The sequence below is a fragment of the Odocoileus virginianus genome, chromosome 7 (genome assembly GCF_023699985.2).
Source record: "Odocoileus virginianus isolate 20LAN1187 ecotype Illinois chromosome 7, Ovbor_1.2, whole genome shotgun sequence".
Taxonomy (NCBI): Eukaryota; Metazoa; Chordata; class Mammalia; order Artiodactyla; family Cervidae; genus Odocoileus; species Odocoileus virginianus.
In genome coordinates this window covers 66,366,171-66,378,449 of record NC_069680.1, presented here as the reverse complement: position 1 = coordinate 66,378,449, position 12,279 = coordinate 66,366,171, and the positions used below count along the sequence as shown (strand labels likewise).

Sequence of the window (12,279 nt, the reverse complement as noted above, 5' to 3'; positions counted from 1 at the left end):
TGTTCTTCTCCCTTAGATTGAGGAAGACACGTGGCAGAAATACTACTTGGAAGGAGTCTCAAATGAAATGTACACAGAATATCTCTCCAGTGCCTTTGTGGGTCTGTCCTTCCCTACTGTTTGTGAGTAAGTGACCATTAGCCGCATGCTCTTTGGCTTTCACGAACATTCAATGTGTCCCTTGCAGGATAAACATCTCACAGGTAGCCAGCACAGTGCGGCCATTGAAAATTACCAGTGTCTTGTGCTCAGCCTTTTGCAATGAAGGGGAAAGTTGGTCTTTGTATGGCCCCTGCTTTGGGGGTTTCTGCTAACTTTCCTTTCCCTCCAGTTCTGAGAATCTTAGGTTTGGATCCTTCATATGCACTAAATTATGAACTGCAGTTTTTCCTGCATGTCTTGAATTATGCCCCTGTGATATAGACATTTGTATGAAGGGTGGCATGAACCATGCCTCTGATTTTACCAGGGCAAGACCAAGTCTTGCTAGCCCCTTGATGAAAGAAATTTTAATTTCTTTCAATCAAGTCAGATCATAAAGACATCAAAGAAGCTGCTGTTAAGAGTGCTTTCTGTATTTGCTGAGGGAATGTGGAGCCAAATGTACGCAAAGAGGCTTTTAATAGTCCTGAGCAATTTAGCCCCAAGATGGACATCTGCTTTTATAACAATAAAAAGCCTTAGTGTCTCCTTCTACTGGCTTAGCAGGATGGATATGAGCAAGGGGTAGCCCTAGCCTGCATGACCCTTTAAGGTAGAACAGGTGATCATTTAAGGGCTATGATGTCAGGAGCTCCAGGTATCCCAGACCTCAAGAAGCTTTCACCAGGATGATGGCTCAGATCCCCCACCTAGAAGCTCAGATGTTGGACAGAAGTCAAACAGATGCTTTGTCCCCATGAAAATACAGACTGGGAATGCTGCAACATGCAGCCCCATCCTTTGACACTGTAGCAGAAACTTTGGTAAACTCAGTCTCACTGATAAAAACTGTGATGAAGCAGGAAAATCAAGGAACTCATTGGGCTGAGGAAGAAGAGATATTCCTTTTTGCTGTCTGCATGCCTGCAAACCAAACCCACCTTCTGGAAAGGGCGACCTGAGGAGGACCGTCCTGGGGGCCCTTGGGCTCCTCAGAGTTTTCTGTTCTGTGAACAGCAGAGAGGAGCCAGAGCACCCAGTAGCTTGGTGTTTACCTGTCAGTGACTTCCATCAGTGAGCACAGCAGGTGCATCCTGCCTGTCCCCGGGCCCAGACCCTGAGCAATCCAAAATCGTTTGACTGTTTACTGAGATTTCTCACCCTGTCTCAATGCGGAAGTTTAAATGCTAAATGGACTGGAAAAGTGAATAGGTAATTGATTCCGAAGGAGTTATTTTCTGAAAATGGATGCCCTATTGTAACTCCCATGTGTTCCTTTCTTTGAGAGCTATTTCTCATTCTGCCGTAGAAAGGAGTTAACCATTCAGAGGCACTGGGTCCTGGAGCCCTGAGGCGGTCCCAGGGGATTTTCTCTACTTTGGAACGTGGACTGCCTAGGATAGAAAGCCCAGGAGGATTCCGGACTTGTATTAGAAGCTGGTTCTATAAAAAGGCAGTTGAAGCCACCTGTGTCTAATGCAGGGGTGGTCTGAGCGCACAGCAGACCTGCCAGGGCCTGGAGGAGTCCTGTGCACTGGGGACGTGATGGGGGACTATGCGAAGCCCCCTTCTTTGGCTGTTGAGCCTCTTTGACTTGACTGGTATCAACCTGAGTGCTCCCTTGGAAGTCCATTCATCTGTCCCCCGGGGCCCCCACCCCCTGGCCCCCTGCTTTCTGCCTGCTTCTCATTTGTGCTTCTGGGAACTGAGACAGTTCATTTTAACAGTGTTAACCTGGAGGGTTAGGAGTGCTCTGTCTGGAAGTTCCAGCTGAGGCGTCTCTGGGGTCAGTTTGACTCACATATTTGTCCTACACAGTGTTTACTTTATTAAAACTTAGTCGCCAGTGTTGCAAAGAAATGGTTTCTCACATAAAAACTAGATTAACAACCTCTTTGAAACTTTGATAAACCAACATGGGACCTGCATTTCTACTGAGGCCTAAGTAGCTCCAGTTCACTGTAAGGAGGGGTTTAGTTAAGACCTTCCCCTCCCTGTTGTCTTAAACTGGCCAAATTTGCATTTACATTGGGGCCTGGCCCCCTCCATGGGTGAGCTAGCCCACTCTGACATAGTGGGTGTGTAAAACTTCTCTGCCCACTGGAGCTGGCTCAAGAGCTGGACAGGAGTCTGTAAATATTCCCCTTGATTGATTTTCATGTTGACAACATGTTCTGAGAAGGAGAAAATCCTTCAGACCTACCTTGTTGTCAGAGAATTTAGTATTTGTTTGGTACAGCTTCTGGAATTTAAAAAAAAAAAAAGATGAAAAACTCGTGAGTGAGAATATGCTCAACTTACTGCTATTATTCCTTTAACACAATGATACAGCAGAGGTAGAAATAATCAATAAAGAAAGGACATTTAATGAGATTTAGGAACATCCCAAAACATTGAAGCTCTCCTCAAGCATTTGATTATCTGGAGGCTTAATTATCTGTGTTTTCTACTTTAAATTAAAGAAAAGCCATAACTCAAAGTTACCAGCAGTTTAATGATAAGACTCTTCAATTCAGGTTAATTAAAGCACAGCTGTAATTAGAGTGTGGGGCTGTATATCACTGGGCTGGCGCATAAGTATTTTCATTACAGTAAGAATTGGCTATTCAATTTCAAGATGACATAAAGGACGCCAAAATATATTTTCAGCTGGTTCATGTAAAAGAAAAAGAATTGGGGACTATTCCGGGTATAATAAAACACAGATAAAATATACAGATTTTCAGAGCCGTTTCTGTAATTATGCACGGCATTAAAACAATATGCAGCCAACAACGTCTTGAAGCATGAAAAGAAATAAATTTGCTCTTCCCCTGGGCTGGCAGAGTGCCCCCTTGCAGGGTAGGATCACCACACCGGAAAGCCTGGAGTTTTCTCAGAAGCTGGGAGAGTCATTCAGTGAAAAGATAAAGAGGCAGGATTAATAGGTGAAATTTGAGGTCATTCCCCCAGAGAACAGCATGTGGAAAGAGAGCAAGGGCAGGAGGACCCCGAGGTTAACTCTTCTAGGCATTTCAAGCAGAGTGATGCTTTCTCCGGCTCAGGTGAGACCTGCATGAGCCGTTGGCCTCCACGTGTGCATCACCAGAAGTCACAGCTTTGTTCCCAAAACAATAATTTAGACAAAATGCAATATCATTTCTAAATATAAATATCATTTACATTCTCTCAATGAATCTTCACCACGATCCCGTGACCTTTCTGCGAATATCACCATCCTTGGTTTATAAAAGAGGACACTGAGACTCAGATGCTGGTGTTCCCTTCCAAAGACACCTAGCAGACAAACTACAGAGCCAGGCTTCCAATGCTGGGGCCTTATACAATTGAGAACAGCTTGGAGGAGCTGCTAGCTGAAGGCTAGCTAATTAAGAATCTCCTAGGGAGCTTATTAAACAGAGAGACTTCTAGACTCCATCTCCAGATTTTTATATCTGGGATAAGCCTCCCAAATCTGCATTTGTTTTGCAAGTAAGTCAGGTGATTCCGATTCAAAGTCTGATGACTCAAAACCCCTCCAGACCCCATTCCTCTACACACAGGAATAACCTCTTATTTCCACTTCGGTCCCTGGGTTGGGAAGATCTCCTGGAGCAGGGAATGGCTACCCACTCCAGTATTCTTGCCTGGGAAATCCCATGGATAGAGGAGCCTGGTGTGCTATAGTTCATGGGGACACAAGAGTCAGACACAACTTAGAGACTAAACCACCCTGCTCTGGGCTTAGCTATTGGGATGCTTTTCTCTGATTTTAGCCAAATCATAGAATTGTAGGTGGGCCACACCTTGTAAGCTAATGTTAAGAGTTGTGTCTTTGTGGGAGCTTCCGTTCTATCTCTCCTTTTTCATGAAAGGGTATTCTCTATGGACTTTAGAAGTGAGTCTACCCACTACCATGCCAGGCACCTCACGACTGCTCTCCCCACTCTCTGCACCTAATCCAAATCAGAATAGGAAAAAGGCATGGGGGTACTGAGCCCTTTAATGCTCTCTGTCCACTGGGGATCACAAAGCAGTTTCAGATAAGCACCAAACGCAGAGAAAGACAATTCAGGATCCAACTGGCTAGATACCTCATGGCCTTGAGGGCATCATCGGGGCCGTTCCTAGAATACCCAACATGTTCCTTTTAAGGACCAGCAACTACTGAACATCTCCCCTTGGTTTTTGCATGGCTGGCTTTCCCCTTGGTCTGTGTGGCAATAAGATCAAGGCAGAGGAGTTTTGGGATCTGAAGGAGAGGGCGCCATCCACTGCTCTCTGAACACCAGAAAACAAGCTGCTTCATTTCTCTTCATACTCCCCATCTTCTTCGGCAAGGGACTGTGGAGGGTGCAGATGGCCAGTGCCAGCCAAGCCTACAGGAAGCCAGGGGCTAGGGTATGAGGCTATGTTTGCACTACGGGATCCTGTTTTTGAGTAGTTTGAATAGTAGGGTGCTGTATGGTATCATGAAGTGTGAGCTGTGGAGTTGCAAGGGTCACACCCCCAGATCAGCGACTCGCTGGATATGTGATTTGGACAAGATGTTTGATTTCTGCCTATCCTTCTCTTGATAATTACCAACTGCCTGACCTTAGACTTGGTGCTTACCCCCTGTCTCCTCATCTCTGAAATCAAAATGATAGAACTTTTCTCAGTACCAGTTCTGCTGTCTTCTTGCCACCATCCTATTTTACCCCACTGAATAGACTATAAGCACAAAAAAAGAAATATATCCTGGCATTTCCAAGTTTTGTATACTCCACTGTTTAGAAAATTCTACCATCAGTCACCAGACAGTTAATCAGCTAGATATTTAATTATCTTAGGAATCTGTGCCAGTGTGTAGGCATGATGCTGTCTCTAGAAGAACCTACAATTAGATTTGATTAAATATATGCTCATTAAAGGACATCCCAGGTGGCACTAGTGGTAAAGAACCTGCCTACCAATGCAGGAGACGTAAGAGATGCAGGTTCGATCCCTGGGTTGGTAATATCCCCTGGAGGAGGGAATGGCAACCCACACCAGTATTCTTGCCTGGAGAATCCCATGGACAGAGGAACCTGGTGGGCATAGGTTGCAAAGAGTCTGGCAAGACTGAAGAGATTTAGCATGCATGCATGCTCTTTAAAAGATTAATACCAATACTTTCAAATGCCAGGGAAAGGATTCTGTTTCCCTACAGCGACTGCCTTCTGAAAGTTCACAGTCTGGCCAAAGAAAACAATACCCATCCTCAGAGAGAGATGAGTACGCCCACTGATGAGTGTTTGATGAGGGCACACAACCGGGGACCAGAGGCTGAGAGCTGCAAGGACAGGGGGTTCCCCGTAGGCTGGAGGTACAGGAGAGGCTTTCTGAAAGAGAGGACACTGGAGCTGTGCCTTGTATGGAGGTTGGGTTCAGAGAAGAAATAGAGAGAAGAGGGAATTCTAAGTGGTAGGGAACCAGGAGGCTGAGAGCCACACAAAACTGTCTCAACGCTTAGGTCTCTGAGATTTTCCAACAAGAACAAATAGATTTCCCCTTTGGAGGGGAGAAGGACACAAATCAGAGTTCTTCTGATGTGATGTTTTCATGGAGAAACTGTGATAGTGTTGTTTTATCATGAGAACTAGCAAAGGAGAGGACGCACCCCCCACCCCACCCCAGGTAGGAAAATGAGGGCAGAGGAGGGAGATGGGGGAAAGAGAAGTGGAGGAAGCCACACGTTCACAGGTTGGCTACTGCAGGAAAACTGTGTGCCAGGTCCTGAATCTCAGGGTGAGCAGATCAGTCAGTCAGTCATCACTTGTGAAATGTAGCACTCCTCACTAGCAAAATATAAATGCTTAATTGATGCTTAATTGTACCGGGTTTTACAGCTCAGAAGGGTTAGGACAAAAGATGTGTTTCAAATACTGCATGTGTCTCTGTGTCCCCCTGCAGCTGGTGGAACAGTTAAAAGTCATATTTGATGTGGAGTATTTCATGCCTGGGTGACTTGAGGAACTCTAACCAGACGTTACCTGGAGTTTTGCTCTCCAGCCTCGGTACCAGACTGGAGGCTTCTATGCTGGTTTAAAGCAGTGTGAGGGCTGCAGGGTGTAGTTCTCCATTCCCTCATCCACAGGCATTCAGGGCCCCTCACACTGAAAAAGTCATGCTCTCATCCTGGGCTATTTGGCATGGACAGATCGTTCTAGTAAAGTCACTTGAGGAAACTTAAATTTAAGACTGCCTAGAGAAAGCTAGGAAAGATATGCCCATCTGAATGCAGAGTTCCAGAGAACTGCAAGGAGAGATCAGAAAGCCTTCCTAAGTGAACAATGCAAAGAAATAGAGGAAGACAATAGAATGGGAAAGAATAGATATCTCTTTAAGAAAGTAGAGATACCAAGGGAATGTTTCATTCAAAGATGGGCACAAAAAAGAACAGAAATGATATGGACCTAACAGAAGCAGAAGATTTTGAAAAGAGATGGTGAGAATACACAGAAGAACTATGCAAAAAAAAAAAAAAATGTCCTAATGACCCAGGTAACCATGATGGTGTAATTACTCACCTAGAGGCAGACATCTTGGAGTGCGAAGTCAAGTGCAAAGCTAGTGGAGATGATAAAATTCCAGCTGAGCTATTTCAAATCCTAAAAGATGATGCTGTTAAAGTACTGCCCTCAATATGCCAGCAAATTTGGAAAACTCAGCAGTGGCCACAGGACTGGAAACGGTCAGTTTTCATTCATTCCAGTCCCAAAGAAGGGCAGTGCCAAAGAATTTTCAGACTATCACACAGTTGCACTCATTTCACATGCTAGCAAAGTAATGCTCAAAATTCTCCAAGCAAGGCTTCAATAGTATGTTAACCGAGGAATTCCGGATGTTCAAGATGGATTTAGAAAAGGGAGAGGAACCAGAGATCAAATTGCCAACATCTGTTGGGTCATAGGAAAAGCAAGAGAATTCCAGAAAAGCATCTACTTCTGCTTCATTGACTACAGTAAAGCCTTTGACTGTGTGGATCACAAAAACCTGTGGAAAATTCTTAAAGAGATGGGAATACCAGACCACCTTACCTGCCTCCAGAGAAAGCTGTATGCAGGTCAAGAAGCAACAGGTAGAATCAGACATGAAACAATGGGCTGGTTCCAGTTTGGGAAATGAGTATGTCAAGGCTGCATATTGTCACCTGCTTATTTAACTTATATGCAGAGTACATCATGTGAAATGTTGGGCTGGATGAAGCACAAGCTGGAGTCAAGGTTGCCTGGAGAAATACCAATAACCTCAGATTCGCAGATGACATCCCCCTTATGGCAGAAAGTGAAAAGGAACTAAAGGGGCTCTTGATGAAAGTGAAAGAGGAGAGTGAAAAAGTTGGCTTAAAATTCAACATTCAAAAAATGAAGATCATGGCATTTGGTCCCATCACTTCATGGCCAATAGATGAAGGAAAAATGGAAACAGTGAGACTTTATTTTCTTGGGCTCCAAAATCACTGCCGATGGTGACTGCAACCATGAAATTAAAAGCTGCTTGCTCCTTGGAAGGAAAATTATGACCAACCTAGACAGCATATTAAAAAATAGAGACATTACTTTACCAACAAAGGTCCATGTAGTCAAAGTTACAGTTTTTCCAGTAGTCATATGTGGATGTGAAAGTTGGACCATAAAGAAAGCTGAGTGCCGAAGAATTGATGCTTTTGAACTGTGGTGTTGGAGAAGACTCTTGAGAGTCTGTTGGACTGCAAGGAGATCCAACCAGTCAATCCTAAAGGGAAATCAATCCTGAATATTCATTGGAGGGACTGATACCGAGTCTGATGCTCCAATGTTTTGGCCACTTGAAGCTAAGAGCTGACTTATTGGAAAAAACCCTGATGCTGGGAAAGATTGAAGGCAGGAGGAGAAGGGGATGACAGGAATGAAATGGTTGGATCACATCCCGGACTCAATGGACATGAGTTTGAGCAAGCTCCAAGAGATGGTGAAAGGCAGGGGAGCCTGGTGTGCTGCAGCCCATGGGGTCTCAGAGTTGGACAAGACTGAGTGACTCAACAACAGCAGAGAGAAAGCTGGAACTTCCCTGATGGCTCAGGCGGTAAAGGATATGCCTGCAATGCGGGAAACATGGGTTTGATCCCTGGATCGGGAAGATCCCCTGGAGAAGGGAATGGCTACTGACTCCAGTATTCTTGTCTGGAGAATTCCATGGGCAGAGGAGACTGGCGGGGTACAGTCAGTGGGGTTGCAAGGAGTCGGACATGACTGAGCAATTAACACTTTTTTTCAGAGGAAGCTGGGTCTCTTGCCCAATGGAAGCTACAGCTAGTTTAACTTGAGTTCTGTGAAATCATTAGAGATGATTTCTAGAGAAAGACATCTGAATTTGAACATGGAACAGAAAGAAGTCAGCAGGCTCTATTGTTATGTGATAGATTTATTTAGCCAGGCTGCAGAAATGAACATTTTGTGAGAATTTATGGAGAGGCTCAAGTTTAATCTTTAAAAAATATTTTTCCTTGAAGAACCAGCCCTATTCATTCAATTATCTGAGGGTATTATAATTAGGACTGAGCACATAATGACAGGAATACAACATTGATGATTATTTCTACTATAGGGACTCAGAAAGTGACTACTAATCCTTCAACATGTGAATAAACCAGTAACCATAAAATCTATTAAAACTCTTAAAAGCCACAGAGGCAATGACAAGTCTAGAATTCTCTATGGGACAGGTTAGGGAGGCAGTCCAGCAGAAAATGCCTGGGCTTGACTTGATGCTGGATGCACATAACAAACACACAGTTTACGTTTTACATTTCTGATGAATAATACTAGCAAGCTTTCTTTAAAAATGCACTTACTGATTTTTAGGCAGATGTTAATTGTCCATATGAACGAATGTAATTTTATTTACATTCAAGTGTCTTAGGTGTGCAGTGGAAATATTGTGAGTTTGGGTGTGTTTGAAGGTGGGGCTATTCTAAAGCCTCCCCACTCCATCTTTATCAAAGCTACTGGGAAATCTGAACAACATTTTTCATGAGCATTTTAAATCACTTCCGTTTTCCTGGTACTGAGTCTCATAAATCCCACCGGCTCAAATCTTCTTTAACTAGATGTTTTCATTTTGAGAGCTTATCATTTTAAATTAGAACTCCTAAATGTGCATGTCTCTTTGTTTTTTTTTCTTCTTCATTTTAGCCCCTAGATCCTAAAGATCTGGTTTCCCAGTGCACAGTGTTCACATCCGCATCTACTCTGATTACATGTGCCAGCCTGACATTCCCAGGGTGCCTCTGGACAACTGAAGAGGGGCTGGTGCTTCAGGGTGGAGCTAGGTTTGGAGGGCACAGTGAAAGCTGTCTCTTCTGTCCTTGCCCCTTCACGCCTGGGTGAATCATCTTCAGTAGCCCCAAACAACATCTTTGCATACCCTCCCTGAACACATTAGAAAGTATCAATTCTACAACAGGTTTCTATGCTTAATTCATACAAGCAAGCAGTCTTTCTAGTCAAGGGGTCTGATTTAATAGCAAGAACAATTTATTTCCCTCTGGGTAGGTGGAAACAGTTGGACTCTAATTCTTAAGAGCCTTTGTTCAGGAACATCTGGGTTGAAACTACTGTAGTTAACAGATGATGTTGGCAGTTAAAAAAAAAAGGGCTTTGTATAATGTTGTCAAATTTAGTAGACCTCTACTTAATAATTATCAAGAAAGCAATCTAACTTGTTATTACAACAGTTTTATTGCAGATTGCTGGTTTAAGACCTTTTTGTGACAAGTAATGCTTTTTTTTTCCCCTTGAAAAAAGAATTCGATTCCCCTGTAATTATTTTTGCAACCAGTGGCAACTTCCTTCCTTGAACATATTGGGACATTTTATTTTAGAAAACAAGAATTAAATTCTTACTACCTTATGGATGATTTCATCTTGTATATCTCATTGCGGAAGCTTCCTGGCTTCCTTCATGCTCTCTACCACACACTAAGCCTCCTTTCTCTTCCCACCCCAGGTCTGTATATGCTCAAGCCATAAGAATGACTCTGAGGATTAGATGAGCAAAACCTATTTTGCTTTACAAAAAAATGGTGTCAAATGATGCAAGTAAATATTTAATTTTAGGACATAAATCCTAAGTAGTCCAAAGGCACATCTTTTGTAACAGGATCTGGGGGCGGGGGGGTTCCAAGGAGAAATCACTGTCTGTGTCTTAGAATTGTACTTACCTCAAGTCACAGCAGATTGAAGGCAAACGTTAGATTCCCAGAGCATATCACTGTTGTTAGTTCCTTCCACACCTTTCTTTTCCTGTCTGCTTCTAACCCACAGGTTAAAAAGCATCTTGTTTCACAATTCTAGACTCACTTCTCATCCTTTTCTGCCTAAACTAGACTCTCCTAGTTTATCACTTTATCTGTTGTTTTTCATTCCAGCAGCTCATGAGATTTTGGTTCCTTTTGTTTCATACGTTTATTTAATCAGTATTTACAGAAAGCTTACTCTTTGCACTTTGCAAAATGCCAGAGAGATAAAGCATGTGTCTTGCGCTGAAGAAACTCAGTTTGAGGACAGAGACAAGTAAAGAAGTGTGACCACACCCCACCCACTCCCTGTTTACTCACCTTGATTTGCCCTTCCTCCTATGCCCAGACCCAACAGAGATTGTACCCTGACTTTCTTCAGTTTTCTATGGCAGGAACTAACGAAAAACTGTCATTTTAAACAGGGAAAGGTGTAGTTCTGTTTCCAGTGTAAATTGTAATTACTCAAGATTTGTGGAAACAGAGATCAAATTGCCAAAATTTGTTGGATGATGGAGAAAGTAAGGGAGTTCCAGAAAAACATCCACTTTTGCTTCATTGATTATACTTAAGCATGTGGCTGTGTGGATCACAACAAACTGTGGAAAATTCTTAAAGAGATGGGAGTATCAGACCATCTTACCTATGTCCTGAGAAACGTGTATGCAAGTCAAGAAGCAACAGTTAGAACTGAACATGGAACAACAGACTGGTTCAAAATTGGGAAAGGAGTATGACATATATTGTCACTCTGCTTATTTTACATCTATGCAGAGTACATCATGCAAAATGCCAGGCTGGATGAATCATAAGCTGGAATCAAAATTTCCAGGAAAAATATCACAACCTTATATATGCAGATGATGCCATTCTAATGGCAGAAAGTGAAGAGGCATTAAAGATCCTCTTGATGAGGGTGAAAAAAGAGAGTTAAAAAGTTGGCTTAAAACTCAGTATTCAAAAAACTAAGATCATGGCATCCAGCTCCATCACTTCATGGCAAATAGAAGGGAGAAAAGTGGAAGCAGTGAAATTTTATTTTCTTGAACTCCAAAATCACTGCGGACAGTGACTGCAGCCTTGAAATTAAGATACTTGCTCCTTGGAAGGAACAGCTATGACAAACCTAGACAGTGTATTAAAAAGCAGAGACATTACTTTGTGACAAAGGTCCATATAGTCAGCTATGGTTTTTCCAGTAGTCATGTACAGATGTGAGAGTTGGGATCATCATGAAGACTGAGTGCCGAAGTATTGATACTTTCAAATTGTGTGCTGAAGAAAACTCTTGAGAGTCCCTTGGACTGCAAGGAGTTCAAATCAGTCAATCCTAAGGGAAATGAACCCTAAATATTCATTGGAAGGATTATTAATGAAGCTGAACCTCCAACTCTTTGGCCACCTGATGCAAAGAGCCGACTCATTGGAAAAGACCCTGATGCTGGGAAGATTGAAGGCAAAAGAAGAGGGCAGCAGATGATGAGGTGGTTAGATAGCATCACTGACCCAATAAATATGAATTTGAGAAAATTCCTGGAGATAGTTGAGGACAGAGGAGCCTGGCATGCTGCAGTTCATGGGGTCACAGAGTCGGACACGGCTGAGCAACTGAACAACTACAACAATGCCTATAGGGGACAGACAGCAACAGACAATTAGAAAGAGGAGGTCTGGGACCTTAGGGAGTGGTGGGGACTGTGGCACATTGGAGAGCACATGTCCTGTCCAGAGGTGTAAGTGCTTTGGAAGTCCAGTTCCTTTTAGCCAGGTGGAATGCAGCACTTCCTAATATGGCCAGATCTGATTTTGAAGGAAAACTGAAAGCTAGTTTTTATGTGAAATCACTTATTGGTATCTAA

General features: G+C 43.1%; 1 protein-coding gene across 30 annotated transcripts in view; it reads left to right on the top strand.

The window, feature by feature from the left end:
• Positions 1-12,279, top strand: part of KCNMA1 (potassium calcium-activated channel subfamily M alpha 1) — a 752,676-nt gene that overhangs the window by 573,181 nt on the left and 167,216 nt on the right. For all 30 annotated transcript variants that reach the window (XM_070470892.1, XM_070470891.1, XM_070470896.1 and 27 more), the window contains one exon: positions 17-126. In XM_070470892.1, coding sequence (XP_070326993.1) covers positions 17-126 — 110 coding nt within the window. The remainder of the gene's footprint in view (positions 1-16; positions 127-12,279) is intronic.